This window comes from Molothrus ater, chromosome 4 (genome assembly GCF_012460135.2).
Source record: "Molothrus ater isolate BHLD 08-10-18 breed brown headed cowbird chromosome 4, BPBGC_Mater_1.1, whole genome shotgun sequence".
Lineage (NCBI taxonomy): Eukaryota > Metazoa > Chordata > Aves > Passeriformes > Icteridae > Molothrus > Molothrus ater.
This window is the reverse complement of record NC_050481.2, coordinates 27,013,328-27,031,126: the sequence shown is the minus strand read 5'-3', so window position 1 is coordinate 27,031,126 and position 17,799 is coordinate 27,013,328. Positions and strand designations below refer to the sequence as shown.

The window sequence follows — 17,799 nt, the reverse complement described above, 5'->3', positions numbered from 1 at the left end:
TAAAACCACTTGGATTCAACTCAGCTTGAAGACCAGGCCCTCATAATTTGTGGTATCAGTCAAACGTGAATTGTCAAGAGTCTTAAATGTGACAGCCTGACAGATTAATTTGTATGCAAAAAAAAATCCCCAAAAGTACTCTCTCTAATGCTAAGCTGCCACAAGCATTTACAAAAGATTAATGACTTCATTCAGTGTTTACATTTAAAAATAAAAAGTTTTATTTATAGGGCAATCAAATTTTCACAGTGGTAAGACTAGATTCACTCGTGTGGAAAGGAGAGCACATACTAGATATTTTGACAGATGGAAAGAGAACCAGACTACCTAGTATTATAGGAGGTTTTTCCTCCTCTTTCTTGTTTTCCTCCTTGACTAAGTATCACACAGGAATGTTTCCATCACTCTTTTATCCCCAGACCAAGCACCTATTCTTTCTAACCACTTGAAAGTTGTCCTCCATCCCCTGCTGTAAACTGTCCCTGCCTCAGCTGAAAACAGAAATGCAAGTGTCAGACACTACCTGTCTCCATAGATTACCATCTGCATGTGTCATTCAGCAGTTAGTTTTGGCTGGTGAATGCATCTGGTAATTGATATTTTTATCTTAGATCAGTAAAATAAAAAATTCCACCTCACCAACCCCCTAAGTAAGCACTTCTAACCCCTCAAGCAATGGCAAGACTGTTTCAACAGCCCATTAGACACACCTTCAAATCACAGCAAAAAGATCTCTTATTAAACAAAAACTATTGCTTACAAAGTTTACCATTTAACTGCCTTAGTACAACAGCAGTCAATTGGCCTGCCTGTGAGATCACTGCAGTCCAGATTTAACCCAGCTCTTCAAGTGCCTCATGGAGAAGGGACTCCATGAGTGCCGACCGTGCAACTGGCTGGCTGACAGTTTCCTCAGGACAGTATTCCTGGAGCATGCAAGAAAAGAGGAGGAAAGTGTCCTAGATTCAGAAAAAGGGACAGAATGCATGTGCTAGGGAAAGGGAACTGAAGAGCCCAGAGGGACACTTAACCCACAGTATTGCGTCAGTGTGAACACGAGACAAATATTTGTACTTAAACTCTGTTATACCTTGAAGAGGTGATGGGGCAGGGGAGGTCAGAAATCTACTTGCTCAACACAGAGAAGTCAAAAGTACGTTTCCTAATTCCTACAACTGCATAAGAAAATCAGCAGAAAATTACATCAGTAGGAACGACTAGTATGTGTAAATGATACCCCTTATTTCCTAAGAACTACACCCTAAGCAGATTACATGGGAACTCACGTAGGTTTTAACTGTTTTCTTTTTTCGGGTGTTGTCTTTAACACCTCTTGGCACCTTACTGCATTCCATTTCAGCTGAACATCATTTTTAATGTATCATGATATAGTTTTTGTTGAGACAAGCAAAAATGTCTCTTTCAGACAGAAAACAGAAACAGCTTTTGGTTTTTGAAATTAAAAAAAACATAGAAAGATAAAAAGATATACAAAAATACTTCAGCATATTTGTACAGCAAGTATTGAGAAAAGCAAGAAAATACAGACTGTTGTACCCAGGTAAACTGTTAGTCATCATTCTGTCCTCTAAGACTGACGGTCTTAAAAAAAACCCTGGTTTTAACTAGTTAAACTACTTTAAAAAAACAACTAGTTCTGGCTGTACAGATTCTTACAGAAAATAACTAATTTTGATCCAGGGTTGTTTTTAGAAACCTAAGTATCAGAAGGAAAAAAAACCAACAAACCATGACCTTTCTGATGCCTGCCTTTCTGGACTGCCCTATATCTCTCTCAAAACCAATTCTTCCTTACCTAACTTTCCCTTTCTTGTTCAACTAGTTTCTTTCCCTGTCGCAGACATCTTTCATGAAAAATCCTTTCTTAGGATTTTTCCTTGTGACAAGCTGCAGTTCAGCAACCAAAGTAAACAATGGTTATCTGCTGCTGTGGAATGCAACAGGTGATTGGTCTCCTGTGGGTGTTTGGATTTCTTGACCACTCATGGCAGAGCTGGCTCTTGCTCTGTCTGAGACACAGATCTTTGTTATTCATTCTTTTCTATTCTTAGCTTAGCTAGCATCTGAAGAAACTTTTCCTTTCTATTGCTTTTTAATATAGTCTTAATGTAACCTATATCATAAAACAATAAATCAAGCCTTCTGATCATGGAGTCAACATTCTCGTCTCTTCTTCATCCTGAAAACCCTTGTGACCACAGTCACAATTGGTGACCCCCGACTGAGGAGGACAATCATCACTTGGTGAGACCACCAGAGGAGCATTGCTGCACTGGGTAAACCCTGAATGTGTGGCATTGATGGTTGCTTCACAAGTGACCACAGAAGTGGATTCTAGCCAGGAGCTGAAGAACTGAAGATCCGAATTTGGACAGAGTTCACAGCAAGGCTGACCACTAAGGGAACCTTCTGAAAAGCCTCCAGGAAGATGTTCGGAAAGCTCAGCAGCACCGTGCAGATAGCCAGAGAGTCCTGGACACTGTCACAAGGTACTGTTGGTTTTTCCCCTCCTGAAGATGAGGTCAGTCGCAGTTTGTGGCTGCTCATCTGGAGGACTCCTCCCCTAGAGGATGAGGTTCCATTCTCCCCTTCAGAGGAGAAACTTATTGCCCTCTGGCAAAAATGGGGTGAAGAGGACAGAATTCTCCTGTTGGAGGCAGATCTGTATGAGTTTTTTCGATGGGCAAAGCTCTTTGGTTTTTTTACGGATGTGCTATATGCCCTCGATGTGTTTGTCTGGGAGTGTATGGGCTCCATTTTCCAATTCTTTTTATACCGTGGGTTCGGATGCCCCTCGATTTATCCAACCTTTTTGAAGCTCTTTCTAGTCTTGAAACGGAGAGCAGCTGTTTTTCCCTGGATTGCTAACTGCAAGGGGCAAGCCCCGTTCCCCCCAATTCCGGGGGAAGACCCTTTGGAGGGGGACGCTCTGCTGCTTTCCAGCCCCCCTGAACCACAGTGGGGGGGCGAAGTTTCGCCCGCAGCCGAAGTTTTTTTTACTGCGTCTTCGGAGCATGCTCAGACGGAGCCGTTTGTTCCCCCCTCCCGTTGCTCTCAGGGGGGATGGGAGTGGGCGGCGCCGCCCCGGCCAGCGCCGCGAGCACCGCCCCGCCCAGCGCCACGGGCACCGCCCCGGCCAGCGCCGCGGGCGCCGCCCCAGCCCGCCCCGCGGGTGCGGGCGGTTCCCCCCGCGGCCCGTCCCGCGGCCGCCCCTCCGGGGGAGCCTGTGGGCGTTCCAGCCGCGGTTCCGCCGGCTTCCCTGCCTGCATCTATCTCAGAGACACCGCTTCCCGCGGCTGCGCCGATGTTGCTGGGCAACAGCGATCCACCGCTCCCCCCGGCCGTCCCGCCGCCTTCTGCGACTGCGGTTCCGCGGCCGATGTCAGAGTCCGGCGCAGAAGAAGCTGCCGACCCCGTGCCGCCCCCGCCGCCCCCGCCGCCTCCCCAGGCGGCCCCGCTGCCTGCCCCTGCGGGGACTCCGTTCTCCATGTCCGCGTCAGAGGCTGCCTTGGAGCCGGCGGCAGCAGCAGAGGCGCCTCCTGCATCCAGCGTGACTTCCTCCCCGAGTTTTTCGGGTTGTCCCGGGGCTGCCCCTACGGGGGGAGCTGGGACAGGGGAAGAGGGCGTCAGCCTGTCCTTCCGTGGAGGAGGCATGGCCCGACAGCTGGCTGTGGGCGCAGCGCGACTGCCTGTTTTCAAGATCAGCATTCTTGGCGGGTTGGGGGGTGTTTGGTCCGGGGTTTCCCCCTGGGGGATGCGAATCTCTCTGCCGCCCCTCACGCGCCCCAGCAGCGAGGGGAAGGTGGGTCCCGAAAGTTCTGCCCCTGGTCCCCAGCCCAGAGCGGGTGGCGGTGGTGCCGTGAGGCAGATGGGAGGAACACCTGGTGCATTTGCATTGCAGAGGCAGAGGGCACAGCAGGAAGCGAGCATCGCTTGTCTGCTGTGGGGGAAGGACATCCCCAGACCCGAGACGAAGTTTCTCGGGACAGCTTCTGTCTTCCCATTGCCGGCATGCCTCGGTGATTTTGGGGAAAGGAAGCGTTTGGTCACCCCTTCTGTCATTGTACTGGCAGCAGGGTGCGGGTCTGTGCCAATGCAGAGCCTGCCTCGGGGGCTGGGCCTGGGCTGTCTGCCTTGGTTGCTTGGGCCAGGGCCACCTCCCGGCCTCCTGTTGAGTTTGGGGGCTTTGCTTCCCCCTTCTGGTCCTGGGCCACCTTTCAGTGGGCCAGGTCTGGGGTTCCTGATCCTTCCACATGGGCCAGGGCCCCCAAGGGCCTCTCTCTGGCTCCTCTGCTGCTGCTGCTGCTCTTTCCGACAAGACAAAAAAAAAAAAAAAAAAAAAAAAAAAAAAAAAAAAAAAAAAAAAAAAAAAAAAAAAAAAAATTAAATTGAATAAAAAAGGGTGAAAGAGCTGGCAGCAGCTCAGAGCTCAGAGGCATTGAGGAGCCAGGGATTGGCTCCTCAATGGACTTTTGATGAATGGACTTTTGATAAATATTGATGGACCTTTTTCTGTAGCAAGCCTGTTTCAGGACCAAAAGAAACTTTCAGATATGGCAAAGAGGAACATCTTCAAGCCATGGACTTTTCCTGAAACTCAGCTGCTTGGACTTGAATTTTCTTTGCATTGTTTTTGCATTTTCTTATATTATAGAATTGTTTTAGTAATATGATAGAATTTTATGTTCTACAGGTGAAGAAATTCCCAGTGCATTCCACAGGAGCACTTGAGTGGAGTTTGATTGGCAACAGATAACCTGTCAAGTGTTTGTCTTTTTCTTCGGCATGAGTACAGCAGAGAAAATTACAAACACTTTTTCCTTTTAATTTAACTAAATAAAAAAAGGTGACATGTCGCAGACATCTTTCATGAAAAATCCTTTCTTAGGATTTTTCCTTGTGACAAGCTGCAGTTCAGCAACCAAAGTAAACAATGGTTATCTGCTGCTGTGGAATGCAACAGGTGATTGGTCTCCTGTGGGTGTTTGGATTTCTTGACCACTCATGGCAGAGCTGGCTCTTGCTCTGTCTGAGACACAGATCTTTGTTATTCATTCTTTTCTATTCTTAGCTTAGCTAGCATCTGAAGAAACTTTTCCTTTCTATTGCTTTTTAATATAGTCTTAATGTAACCTATATCATAAAACAATAAATCAAGCCTTCTGATCATGGAGTCAACATTCTCGTCTCTTCTTCATCCTGAAAACCCTTGTGACCACAGTCACATTTCCCAGTCATTCCAAAGTTCCTTACTTCATACACTTGAGGGAAGGGTTTTGAATAGGTATGATTTTGCTCAAGGGTTGCAACCCTTAATGCTCTGCTTGGAAGGTTCAGATAATTTGAGGCAGAAGTGCAGTAACCTCTACAGACTGCAATTTGCCATCATCATGCATGACAAGAGATATGCTAAAGCTTACAGTTACTTTGCTAGTTTTTTGTAGTAGAATGGTTTAAAAAATCTAAAAGCAGTAGAGATAGCATTTGAGGGCTGTTGACTCTTTGTCATAGAGAAGTTCTGAGTCCAGAAGCAAGAGAGAAGAAAAAGCAGCTATCATTTCCTTTTTTTTCTGTCTGCTGATTTATAATCTGGCAGGGATTCTCATCAATCATCAACTGAACATGGCAGCATGTACCTGAGGACTAAACAAGAATGAAAATCATAAACTGCAGTCTGGCAGTAGTGTGAACAAAGGGTGATGTTTAAAAGGAAGAAAGCAAATAAAAGAAAAAAAGAGGAAAAAAAGGAGAAGCTAAATATGGACTGTCATTAAATATATCCAGAAATAACTGGAGTGGGAATTCCTTATCAAATAAATAGCCATGTTATAAGCATTCCCAATGCAACACTTGCTATAAGATATTTGCCAATTAAAACAACAAACCAGATGCCAGCAGCATCTGGACACCAAAGAGAAAGTGGAACTTCTCCAGTATAAATTAACATGCCACATAGCAAAAGAGGAATGCAATGTCCAGCATAAACACAGAGTGCCTGCAGTCTCTTGACAGTGTACTTCCCTCCTGTTATACTGGAAAGGGAATCACAAACACCATGGAGGTACAGTAGGTTTTACACACAGGAATCTCACTGGTGTCAGGCACATTCTCTGATAAACCAGTTATGGGACACGTTCACCTGCAAAACTATGCCATGTACAACCCTGACATGGATAAATATGAACCACAGGCTTTCTCTAGTTTAGGGAATCATTCATTTGAAGCTAAGTTGGATCAAATAATTGATGTAACTTTCTCAGTAAATCAACAATACTCTGGGTGGATTTCAACTGGACTGATGAGTGAAGATTACTTCCACTCTCAGCATTTGTTCATCTGTAGGAACACAAAGCAAGGCTGCATCTAATGGACACATCCATAGCAAAAGTCTGTGCAAGTTCAAGCACCGGGGTGAAAGATTCACTGATAACCTAAAATTTGGAACACAAATCCCTGACCACATAATGGACACACTGTAGCCCTGGTCACAATATACTGAAAAACTGTCTAACAACACCAAGGACAGTTACAGAGACTGTAGTTAAGGCAGAATGCAAAGTCAGCACAAAGTGTGCACCTGTTCTGCACAGAAAATGACGACAGCTTCTCCTTTCCTATGAAGCATACCAACTTTACCAAATGACATCTCTGACACCAGTTTTGAACACTGCTGGAAGCACAAGGTCAGATCACCTATGCAGACTGCATACCACCCTGATGAGCCCTTAAATCTCACCCGACTAGCTAATTTATCAGAAATTTTTGGCTCACAGAAGCATCCCAGCTCAAGTCCACATGGGCATCCCAGCAATGTGTAAGCCACAGGATACAACAAAACAAAAGCTGTCTTGGTTTCCTTTCTATTTTTTTTTTCAAATGCTCTTGTGAATGTCTCCAAGTTAGAGGACTATAATCTCTACATGTTTGGACAACTCCTCACCAGAGCCAGCATATGAAACATTGTATTTCAAGAACACCTGGGTCCTCTGAAAGACACCACATGTGAATACTTCTCCAAAGATATACAATGACAAGTAGATTAGAAACTCTTTCAACTACAGCAGGGAACAACATGTCATGTTGGCCTTGAAAAGAAAATGATGACCTCTTCAAGCCTTCCTCCTGCCAGACAAGGCATTTTCAATGAAAAAGGCCATATTCAACAGTCAGGCTCTGACAGTTTTGACTGTAAACCTAGTGGAAACATCCACTTTTCCAGACAGAAATGTGAAACTTTTGAAACCTGTCACAGAGATTTACTTGGGCAGGAGTGGATTCCAAGCGCTTAAGGCAATGCAGGGGTTCAGAGCCCTGAAATTAATAGCAAACTGCTAGTAATTTTAAGACTGGACCTGAATGTTACTTCTTTCAGCATAGTTTCTACCTCAAAACAACTTCTTTCTTGTCATCAAACAGCCAAAAACCACCTGCAAAAGCAAAAAGGTCAGTTGTCAGCAGCATCTGCAAAGCTAAATTTAACTGAGATTTGGGAAGGTCTAAAATGTTACAAGAAGTGGTTGAACTAGTGAAAACAGTTAATACAGAAACTCGAAAGTGTTTCCCTTAGAAACTACAAACTGAAGCTGCAAAACAGCTGACACAGACTTGCAGGATGTGTGCTCTCTATCCTACAAACATTGAAAGCTGAAACTCCTCTAACTTTGAGACCTTTTCTGACATCAGGAACACCAAGGACAATTAAAAGTAGATTAGACTGACTAAAGTGACTCTTCCAAAATTATCTTCGTTTTCCATAGCTAGACTGCCGTCTGATAAACACCAGTTCAGCATGATTTAACAAACTTTATTTAATTTAACTCTTTAAGAGGGCTTGCTTTTGTCTGGAGTAACAAATAACTGCCACCCTAAAAGCATAAGCTTCAAAGATGCATTTCCAGGACAAGAACTATCACTTTTGAATTCTGGTCAAATTCAGTGATGGATCAATTGAGTAAGAGGTATCAGCAGCAGCCTTTGCATTCCTAGACAAGAACAAGGAGTCCAGGGCTTCAAAGGTCTTCAAATGAAATCAGTACATTACATTAAATTCCTCATTTTCCATTTATACCCTGGCTAAGCTATGCTATCCCTGCATACAAGCACACAAGGATGCATCTCTCATCAGGCAAGGTGAGGAGAGCTGCTGAAGAGCCCAGTGTAAGAAGAAACTGCTTTCCAGAACACAAAGATCCTCCTGTTTTCCCTCTCCTTCCCAAATCCCTAAGATCACGATGAAAAAGGTGCTCTCATATTTCACCATTTAAATATGTTTGGGAAGCTTACAGCCCACACATCTGTTTGCCTAATTGTATCAAAAGCCTGCTAGGATTGAAATGTACATTTGCCTTAGCTCATTTTCTGTAGTTCTATTAAACCACAGTCCAGAGCTGTCTCACAGCAGGAATTATGTGAAGCAGCTCTGGAGGCTACACTGGGCAAGGAAACGAGCTGCTCAGCCTCACTGGCATTCTACCCCTCTTTCCACAGGCTACTAGAAACATGGTTTTCAACAAGCTACCATGCTCCTCATAGCACAGACAAATGCAGTTTTGAACAATTTCAGATTCTGCATGAAATGTCTTTGCACCAGTCAGTATTTATAAGCAGCTGAGACACAGAATACTTGAGTTGCCAGCAGGAGCTGTAAACAAGAATTGATGTTGCAAGACAATGATTTTTGATAAAAGTCTACTGGCACATACTCTTTCTCCTGAATAGTTCCTCTTTGAGGCATGATTCTACATCTACTAAACAGTACCTAAATGGGCATCAAGCTACAGGAAATCTAAAAAGCCTTACTTAGGCATTGTAGCTTGAATGAATCACAGAGCAAAGGGAGAGGAAGCAAATAGTGCAGGACTGTGTGGGGACTGCTGTGCAGCACAAGAACCAGTGCACCACACACTGGCTGCAAAACTATGAGAACCCAGACAACTAGGGCTGTTCTTTCACATCAGATGGGTAGCTACAGTTTTGCAATATGACTGGCCAAACAGATAGGAGAAGATAAGGATTGGAACACACACCCGCCCACCCACATATAATGGCATTAAAACATAGTTTGGCTCATTTTTCTTCTATCACATTCTTTTACTAAGTTTTAGATGGGCCTATGCCAGGCAAAGCACAGCAAAAATTGTTATATTTTGGAAAAGACACTTGAATAAACAAATAGTGTTTCAAAATAAAAGCCTGAGCACATCTTCCATGTTTCCTAGGCTTCTATCAGCCTTAACTTCAATGCTGGATAATGCTGAACCATTAGCAGATGTGGTTTTTCTCCCTTTGGGCCTCCCAGCTGAGTAGAGAAAACAACATAACCCCAGTTCTAAAAAGCAGATCCTCAGTATAATTTCTGCCCTAACATACTTAGGATTTTTGAAGTTCTGTATATAAACCAAAGATTATCCACAGTCAGAGAATAATGAATATTTCATTAAGGGAGGTTTTACTGCAAATATTTCTGAACATAATAGCAAAAAAGATAACACATCTACACACTGCAAAAGTCATAACAAACCTTTGAAAGACTGGCATAAGTGTTTGCCTTTGAGAACATCTTGATCAATAAAGGAATTCTGACATTTCTGGCCCATTCAAAGAGGAGAATATTAAATCTCTTTAAGTCTTCTCCTAAAAGACTTGCATTTGAAGATACGTCAACTATATTCAGTGACAGCAAGTTCACTTTGCAGAAAAGTGATGTTGGAAAGGAAATAGAGGAAATAGTTGAAAAAAAACAAGAAAAAAAACTTAGCAGTACCTCAGATCCAGTAGTCTTTGCCCTCTTTGCAGGAATTTCTTTATCCTATAGGGAAAGAGTGAAGCAAAGAAGTATATAAAGAATACTAGAAAGCAACAGCGTATTCACATAAATACAGGCAACAGTACTTTGCAATGCAATTGAAACAACCCTTTGTGAGCACAAAGGCCTAAATTATAACTTTTAAAAGTAAGTACTCAGTTCTGTTTCATTGTGAAATTCTAACCTTTGAGACATTAACAAAGGAAGATAAAAAATGTACAAGGACACATGTACTTTCTCCCAGCTACCACGAAATTTAAGCAGCAATTTAGGCCTGTACTCAACTGATTAAAAACAGTCATCCTTCTGTACAGCTGAAGAAGACAAAAACCAATCCAAAATAAACAAAACCAGTCCAAAAAAAAAGGCTGGATTTATCCATCATAAAGTCCATAAATCTTAGGCAAGGGGATGGAAAGACTCTAGCATACATCCTTAAGTCATCCTCCTGCAAACAAGGCAAAATTAACAGAGACCTTAACCATGACTTCCCTTCTTGCTCACCCTTCAGACCCTATATTGGGTAGAATGCTATTTCCCCACTGACACACCAAAATGAATGTCTCTCCACACTGATCAGACACTGCTGTACTCTAATTTAACCTATTGGTAAAATCACAGGCTATAAGCTACTCCCACAAACTTTTAACTCTAGGTGCAGGGACAGCAAGGCCTCTGGAAACATGTGATGAAAATGCCCATTGCTTTTCTAGCAAGAGCACGGACTGAACATGGCATCTTAATAATGATAACTCTGAATGGCCTGCCTCTCCCACTGACAAGCACTGGGGTCTGCTGATCAAAAAGGTTTCATTCAGATTTCCAATCTCTCAGATTTAATAATTTAAGAGATTGGTTCATCAGTTCAGGAGTCTCCATCTGAACATGTTCAAACTACTGACCTTTTGCACCACTCATATCACCCATAGAGACTCAGCAACAAAACAAGAAAACGACTAAAACTCCCCCAGCCTGTTTGTGTCACAAGCACCCTGTGATAAGCAAAGCTCAGCCTAAACCAAAGACTGGCAGTTCTCCCATCAGTGACAGACTAAACAGCCGTTTCATTATTGCTGTAATGAAACCCCAGGGAGGGCGGCTAACAAGACGTGACAGTGCTCAGCTGCACCTCGCGCACTGCGAATCTCCAAAGGTGTGATTACCACTTCTCCCCTGGGCATTGCTGCTGCCTTCCAATTCTAATGCTCCTTTTGGGAATTAAAGACATACACCATAAGTTATGCAAGCATGTGCTGTACATCCACGACAAAGAAATGTACACTTCTAATGGCAGGTGTAGAAAACTGCTAATTCAAAAAGCGTAACAGCAGAAAATTAATTCAAGCACAAACCTAAACACAGAGAATTATCACAAGATACAGTAAGGGTTCTCCTGCCCTCAATCACTTAAGAGACTTAAAGAGACACCTAGGCTTGTATAAACAGCAATCCGTATGTTTCACTGCAAGTTACTAAACTTAGCAGAGAAAATTTGGTGAAGTCATTGTGCCTGCATTACATAAGGGCATCAGTCTGGGTTAGAGTGGCCCTTTCTGGCACTATACATTTTTCTGTTGATTACCAAAAAAAAAGCTTTTAAAACCAGCACTTTTATCTAAAGAACAACAACAAAACTATTAGTATTTTGAAATTAATGATGTTTCAAGGCATAAAAACATACCGCTTTAGATCCAGCAAACAAGGGAATGTCATGGAACGGGGAAATATATTTACCATCTGCATTCTCTGAAAGACAAAACAAAGTAACATTGTAAACCTAAAGATATGGCATAAGATGTTTGTGTTGCTAAACATCACACAATACAGAAATGTATATATGCTATGACTGTGCATCAGTTAAACTTTTTCTGAAGTTCAATTTCAAGCATGTGCCAACATGGAGGACAAGGAATTTGAGTGTTTTGACAAGGAATTATTAGAATCAAAGTTATTACTTTAGAATTCAACACTATGCTTCTCTTCTACCTGGCAATACAAGATATACAAGGATGAGAAGATTCTTTCATTCTTTTCTACTCCCTGGCCATACACAACCATTAACAAATTAAAAAAAAAAAAAAACAAACCCAAAGGAACCTCATTTCCATCAGTGGTAAGTGAATTCATCTGGGTTTCTAGCAGTGTTGCCCCTGTGATTGCACTGTATTTCTAATAAACAGAGTTTCATGACCACAAATCCCCCAACATAATAGGCCAAATTCTGATCAAAAGTGAGGGATGGGATAAGTGCTCTAAAGCCCTCGATATGAAGCACCACACCTTGAAACCACCAGAAATTGATCTTAACTTAGTGGGGACCCAATCTGCACCTCAGCCTTGCCCCCACTCTAGAAAGAAACTAATTTCACTGGAGTGTATATCACATCAAGAGAGTGCAAACACTAATTCAAATCCCAAGAAATTTCTCCTCTGCTAGCACCCCTATTCATAGTAAAGGAAAAAGCAGACAAGGCACTTCACTCGGCTCTGGACTTTTGACCACTTCAGTAAAGAAAAGTAAATGGAGCTGATGTGCGATTCCTGGAAACCTCCCAGATGTTCCTCCCAAAAACAAAATTTAGTGGTAAGCTGTTTATTACATTTTGTTTATAAAACAGAATTTAGTGGTAAGCTGTTTATTCCCACCAAATAAAGTGACTTTCTCTAGACGATCTCCTGCACTGGCAGCTCCGTGAATGAGCACAAGGGAGCTCTGGCAGCGCTGCCAAGGGCGCACACGCCGCCTCCGCTTCTCCCACACCAGCAGACGTCAGAGTTGACTGTAGGTCAATGGACCAGAAACGTACAAACCCACTGCGATAGGACTGGCACACGAACAAGACAACACTGTTCCGAAAATGCGTAATACTGAGCACGGGACACCCTCAGCTCTCGCTGGGTCTTGAGACGCCTCCTGGAGCCCTGCCCGTGCCCTCGCACTGCCGCTCGCCGGCCCCGCTCGGAGCTGGAGCCCCACGATTTGGATGCCAGCCTCCCGCCTCGGTGACGTGTCTGGTGGGTGGGAGGGCGGCCCTGCTCACAAGGGACAGGCTGGGCTGTCACACCCCAGAGCCTCTCACGGCTGTCCCTGGGGTGCCACAGGCCCCGCGGCCAGGCTGCCGCTACCCGGCATCACGGCACCGCTTCACCCCCGGCATCCTCCGGGGCTCGGCAAAGGCACGGCCAGGCCTCCAAAAGCCCAGCATCCCCTCCAAAAGCCGGGATGTCTAGTCGCAGTGAGGATCTGCCCTCACTCTCTACAAAAACACTGCTCCCGCCCTGCAGCGGCGGGAAGGCTCGGGTGCGATACCTCAGCCGGCCCGAGGAGCCGCCGCGGGAGCGGGGAGCCGCCGCCGCCGCCACCTCCGTGCGCCCCGCGGGCCGGGGAAGGAAAAGGTTTATGGAGTCCGCGGACTGCTACTTACTAAAGTAGAGGCGGTAGTCGAGCGAGTTGGGCCGGCCCCGCTGTTCCGTGCTGTAGCGGGACATGGCGCCCAGGCGCCCCCACCCCCGCGCCGCCAGCAGCAGCCGCGACAGCCCCGGCGGCGCTCGCATGATGGCGGCGGCCGCGCGCCGCCTTCCCTCCCCTTCCTGCGGCCGCCGCCGCGCCGGCCCTGCCCCGCCTGCTGCGGCCCCGGCCGGGCCCAGGGCAGCGCTGCGGGGAGAGGCTGGGGCCGCACAGCCTCAGGGAGGGCCCCACCGGCTTGAAATTAATAGTAAGGAAAGGCAGCCCCTCCTTGAGGCGGTAGGTGACCGCAGCGGGAGGCAGGCAGGCTGGCGCAGATGGTAGCCCGGGTGTTCCCAGGCTGGGTGCTCGCAGGCCGCCAGCACTGCCGCAAAGGGGGATGCCGAGAGCATGGAGCCAGGCTCTTCTCGGTGATGCCAAGCACTAGGACGCGAGGGAGTGAGCAGAAACTGACACACAGGAAGTCCCACTGAACTTACGCTAGAGCAGATTTTCATGATGGCCTCACTACTGTTTCCCCATGTACACCTCTGAAATGTGTCGGTGCTGGGTCTTTGATGGAGCTGTATTCTAGTGTGTAGATTTCCCATTACAAGAAGGCTCTGGGGGGGGAAAAAAGCTATAGTCTCCTCTGATTTGTGCTACTGCTTGCTGCATTTGTGACAATAGGCATCTCCAGGAGAGCAGAGAGGAAATTTGCAGGGCCATTGCCCACTTCTGCAGAAGCTACAAAATAGTGCTACATATTTCATCAGAGGAGTTGGCATCTGAGTTCACCAAATGCAAAGTTTTCAGGGGTAATCCCCTGAATTGAACATGTAGGGGTTAAATTCTTCATAGAATCATAGATCTGGGGGGAAGGGTCCTTAAAGATCATGTAGTTCCTCCCTGCCATGGACAGGGAGACCTTTTACCAGACCAGGTTGCTCAGAGCTCCATCCAACCTGGCAATGAACATTTCCAGGGATGGTGCATCCACAACCTCTCTGGGAAACCTGTTCCAGAGTCTTCCTCACAGTAAAGAATTTATTATATCTAATCCTAGACATACTCTCTTTCAGTCGGAAGCCATTCCCCTTGTCCCATCATACTCCTGTAAGAAGTCCCTCTCCGTCTTTCTTTTAGGCTCTCCTCAGATACCAGCAGCTCTCTGTAGTTCTAAGTCTTTTAAGTTTGTCCAGAGGGCAAACAATCTGTTTTTCATGTGGAGTAATTAAAAAAAGGAAAAACCTATATAACGTTTTTTTTCTATTATAATAAAATCCATTATGTGCTTTCTTTGAGTTGTCCTGCTGCTGAAATGGGCATGGTTAAAAGGAAACACGTGCCATAGGCCTAGAATTCTGCCTCTGCGTAGTTCTGAGGAATCTGAACTTCATTTATATAAAGCCAGAGCCTTTGAAAATCACTTACTGAGAATACACACAGGATTTTTTTACACTTGTAAGGCTGACAGATGGGTGTAAGGTTATTCTAGTAGGAGTCCAATTCCTATTTATTTTCCTCTACAAACTGAAAAGTGAAACACACTGCAGTGTCCAGGAGTCCTGGTAAGATGCACAAAGTCTGAGCACAGAGTTCTCCTTTGCCTTGTGTTGTGAACATGGTCTTGCCTAAAACTCTCTCATCTGTAATGGGAAATCAGCTGTGAAGCATTTAGAATTTATTAAATATAAACGAGTTTCTATGCCGGCGCTGTTTAGATGCATAAATAAATGCCATCATGTTACCTAGCAAGGGCAGATGATACAGCAGAAAACCACACTGACACCCTGCTAGTGCTACCAGAGCAGAGTGATGCTTTAGTACTCTAAGATGTCGAAAATTATCCTAGTACTGCAGAAATATTAATCCTTTAAATAAGTTTGATTGTATTTTTCAGTATTGTGCATTATATTTCACATATAATACAGCTGAAATACACCAATACTCCTCAAGTCATGTTTGGGTAAGATCAGCTCCCTGGTTAGAATAAGTTTACCTACCATCCTTCAAATAAATGTTTTGGTTCCAGTATTTACCTTGAGCAAATTCTCCAGAATTACCAAGTCTTTTACTGCCAAGGGATTTTTTCACATTCATTCCCAAGTGTTTTACATCTAGCTCCTTGCATATCATTCCAATTGGGCCAGCAAAAAGCATTTATAGGACTGATCCCGTTCATTGACCTTGTAACAGCTCCTGCTGAAAAACAATGAAAATATTGCTATTTATTTCAATGGAATTAGAGCCAGGTCCTTAAGACTTAAGTAGAACTTACATGGTGCTTAGGTTTTATGCTTGCCCTCTGCACAGGGGTGAATCTCATTCCAGCAAAATGCCACTGGAGTATAGCAAAAACTCAGCAGCAATATAACCATCTAAGCCTGAAGGACGTCCTTATTTTAAAAGTTTGTGCTCTGCAGCGTACATTTACATGGATTTGAGATAAATTTGTATATACACACATAAATATTTTAAAATTAATGTTTTGTCCATTAAAGTGCTGTGCAAATTAAATGCAGAAAATATTATCTATATTTTAATTTAAGGAAACCCATCCTCCTGAAGGAAAATAATTTTCATCTTTTCACCTAATAAAGCTTTGAAGAATTTCATTAGTACGACTATGTGCTATTTCAGTGCATTTGCTCTTGGCTGGTGATCACATCATTATCATTAAATTTTGCTGTAATAGAAGTTCTATCTCCATGGCTTATAAGACCATTAATCTGAAGGAAACAATTCCTGCCAGCCTTCTGTTTTGCTGCTACCTGTGTGCAGAAGTTACCGCCAGGATTCCTCCCTGCCTGCCCAGCCACCTCAGTGGAACAGGTCACTTCCTGGGCCTGCTGGCCAGTGCTCTCTCATTCAGCCAGCACCATCTCCCCCTCCTGCCAGTGGATCAGCTGGAACCAGTGCTCCCCCGGGCAGATCAAGCCAGGCAAGGCTAGCTGAGGCAGTTTAGGGACTTTGGGCTAAGTTATTCAGGCTGCTTTTCAGCCAAAGCAAGTTAAGGGCCATGAACAACTCCTGCAGATCTTTGCACTGAGTCCTTGCAGAAGAAGGATGACAAATCATTGGAGTGGGTGACCTCTTTCATTGGCGCAGCTGGATTTGGCAGAGGATGTCTAGAGAGGATGTCTACAGGCAGCCAAGTCACAGATGGATTTGTATATTGCTCACTGATGGATGCCTGATGGCAATGAAGGACTGCGTCATCTAACTGAAATGAATCATTGTGTATTTCAGTAACTAGAACTAGGTTTATCAAGTTACACTACTTTCCATCTCAATGTGAATATTGAGGCTCCTATCCCAAAGACACTAAGTACCTTGGGTCACGCTGTGAACCCTTGTTTTGCAGCAGTGAACTCACTTCTGTAACCCAATTGCTTTAAAGAGACTGATCTTCTGTATTTATGCAAAATTTTGATTTAGTCATAATACTTATTACTGTTAGGAAGATTTTAAGTTTACACCCTGTTTTTCCACGAATAAATTGTTTGTCTGAGCTGTTTTGTCTAAGCTGTTTCTTTTTAAACCATGCTTTTTTTTTAGGCTGTGAAGTGTGTTAGGTTTGCTTGCCACACTTTACTTCTCTGGACCTCTGCCTAGAAAGTGATTTGCCTATCAAGAGGCCAGGACACAATGACTGACTCTAGTTTTGTCAGATATTTCCATTTCTTCCCTCCTAGACATCTGTACTGAGTTAATTTTAAGCTCTGTGAACCAAGGATTTTCAGCCTACACTATCTCACATTAAACTTGTTTGTGAATATGAACTGAAGCTTAATTTTTTTAAGACTCTTATCTTTGTTACTCCAAGGCAACTCCTCCATCACAAAACAAAAATCACCAAATAGTATTCTCTCTGGATCATTCTTTCATTCATTCTTTCACAAATGAGCACAAACAGGAACATAGAGAAAAAGAAAAAAAGGGCTCCAGTTCAGCTATAACAATACTGTCTGGAAATATAAAATTTTAGTGTGAAGCTATAAATCTATAATGATTCAAAATAGAGATCTAGAAGGAAAATCTTTCCATTTGCTCATGATGGTCCATTTTTAGGTTCCATTCCTCTCTTGATTTGCGAATTGCCAGACTTAAGGTTCTCAAAGAATTCCACAGAAAATATTTCATCTTGGTAATTTCTATGCCCTCTTATTTTACATTGAAACACACCAGTAATGAAGAATCATCTTCCTGTTCTTTTACCTATGCCTTGCTCTCTTGCTTGTCTTTCCTCATTAGCTTTGATATCACAGTGCCATCTACTTGATCAACAGAGTCAGGTTATTTTCCTTAGAAAATTACACGGCTCTAACACTGAAGAATTCAAAGGGCTGCTCGGTTTCCTGGCAAGTTCTCTCTCCTTCTCACCTCCCAGCCCTTTCAAAGCAGCACTGCCCTTAGATGTCCCCCTCTGGGAGCTGGCCCAGCTCCAATCCTATCGGACCTACACAAAGCCCTGGCTGGATAGTGAGAGATCCACAGCGCTGCAAGGACAATCCAAGCCCTGCCG

The 17,799-nt window shown here is 44.1% G+C and overlaps 1 protein-coding gene across 1 annotated transcript in view; it reads right to left on the bottom strand.

Moving 5' to 3' along the window:
- The window catches only part of PPA2 (inorganic pyrophosphatase 2), a 38,418-nt gene extending 25,019 nt beyond the window's left edge, over window positions 1-13,399 (bottom strand). The window contains exons 1-3 of the mRNA XM_036382266.2: window positions 13,252-13,399; window positions 11,508-11,572; window positions 9,785-9,829 (exon numbers count right to left, since the gene is read on the bottom strand). Of these exons, the coding sequence (XP_036238159.1) occupies window positions 9,785-9,829; window positions 11,508-11,572; window positions 13,252-13,381 (240 nt within the window). The 5' untranslated portion in view covers window positions 13,382-13,399. The remainder of the gene's footprint in view (window positions 1-9,784; window positions 9,830-11,507; window positions 11,573-13,251) is intronic.
- Window positions 13,400-17,799: the final 4,400 nt, after the last annotated feature.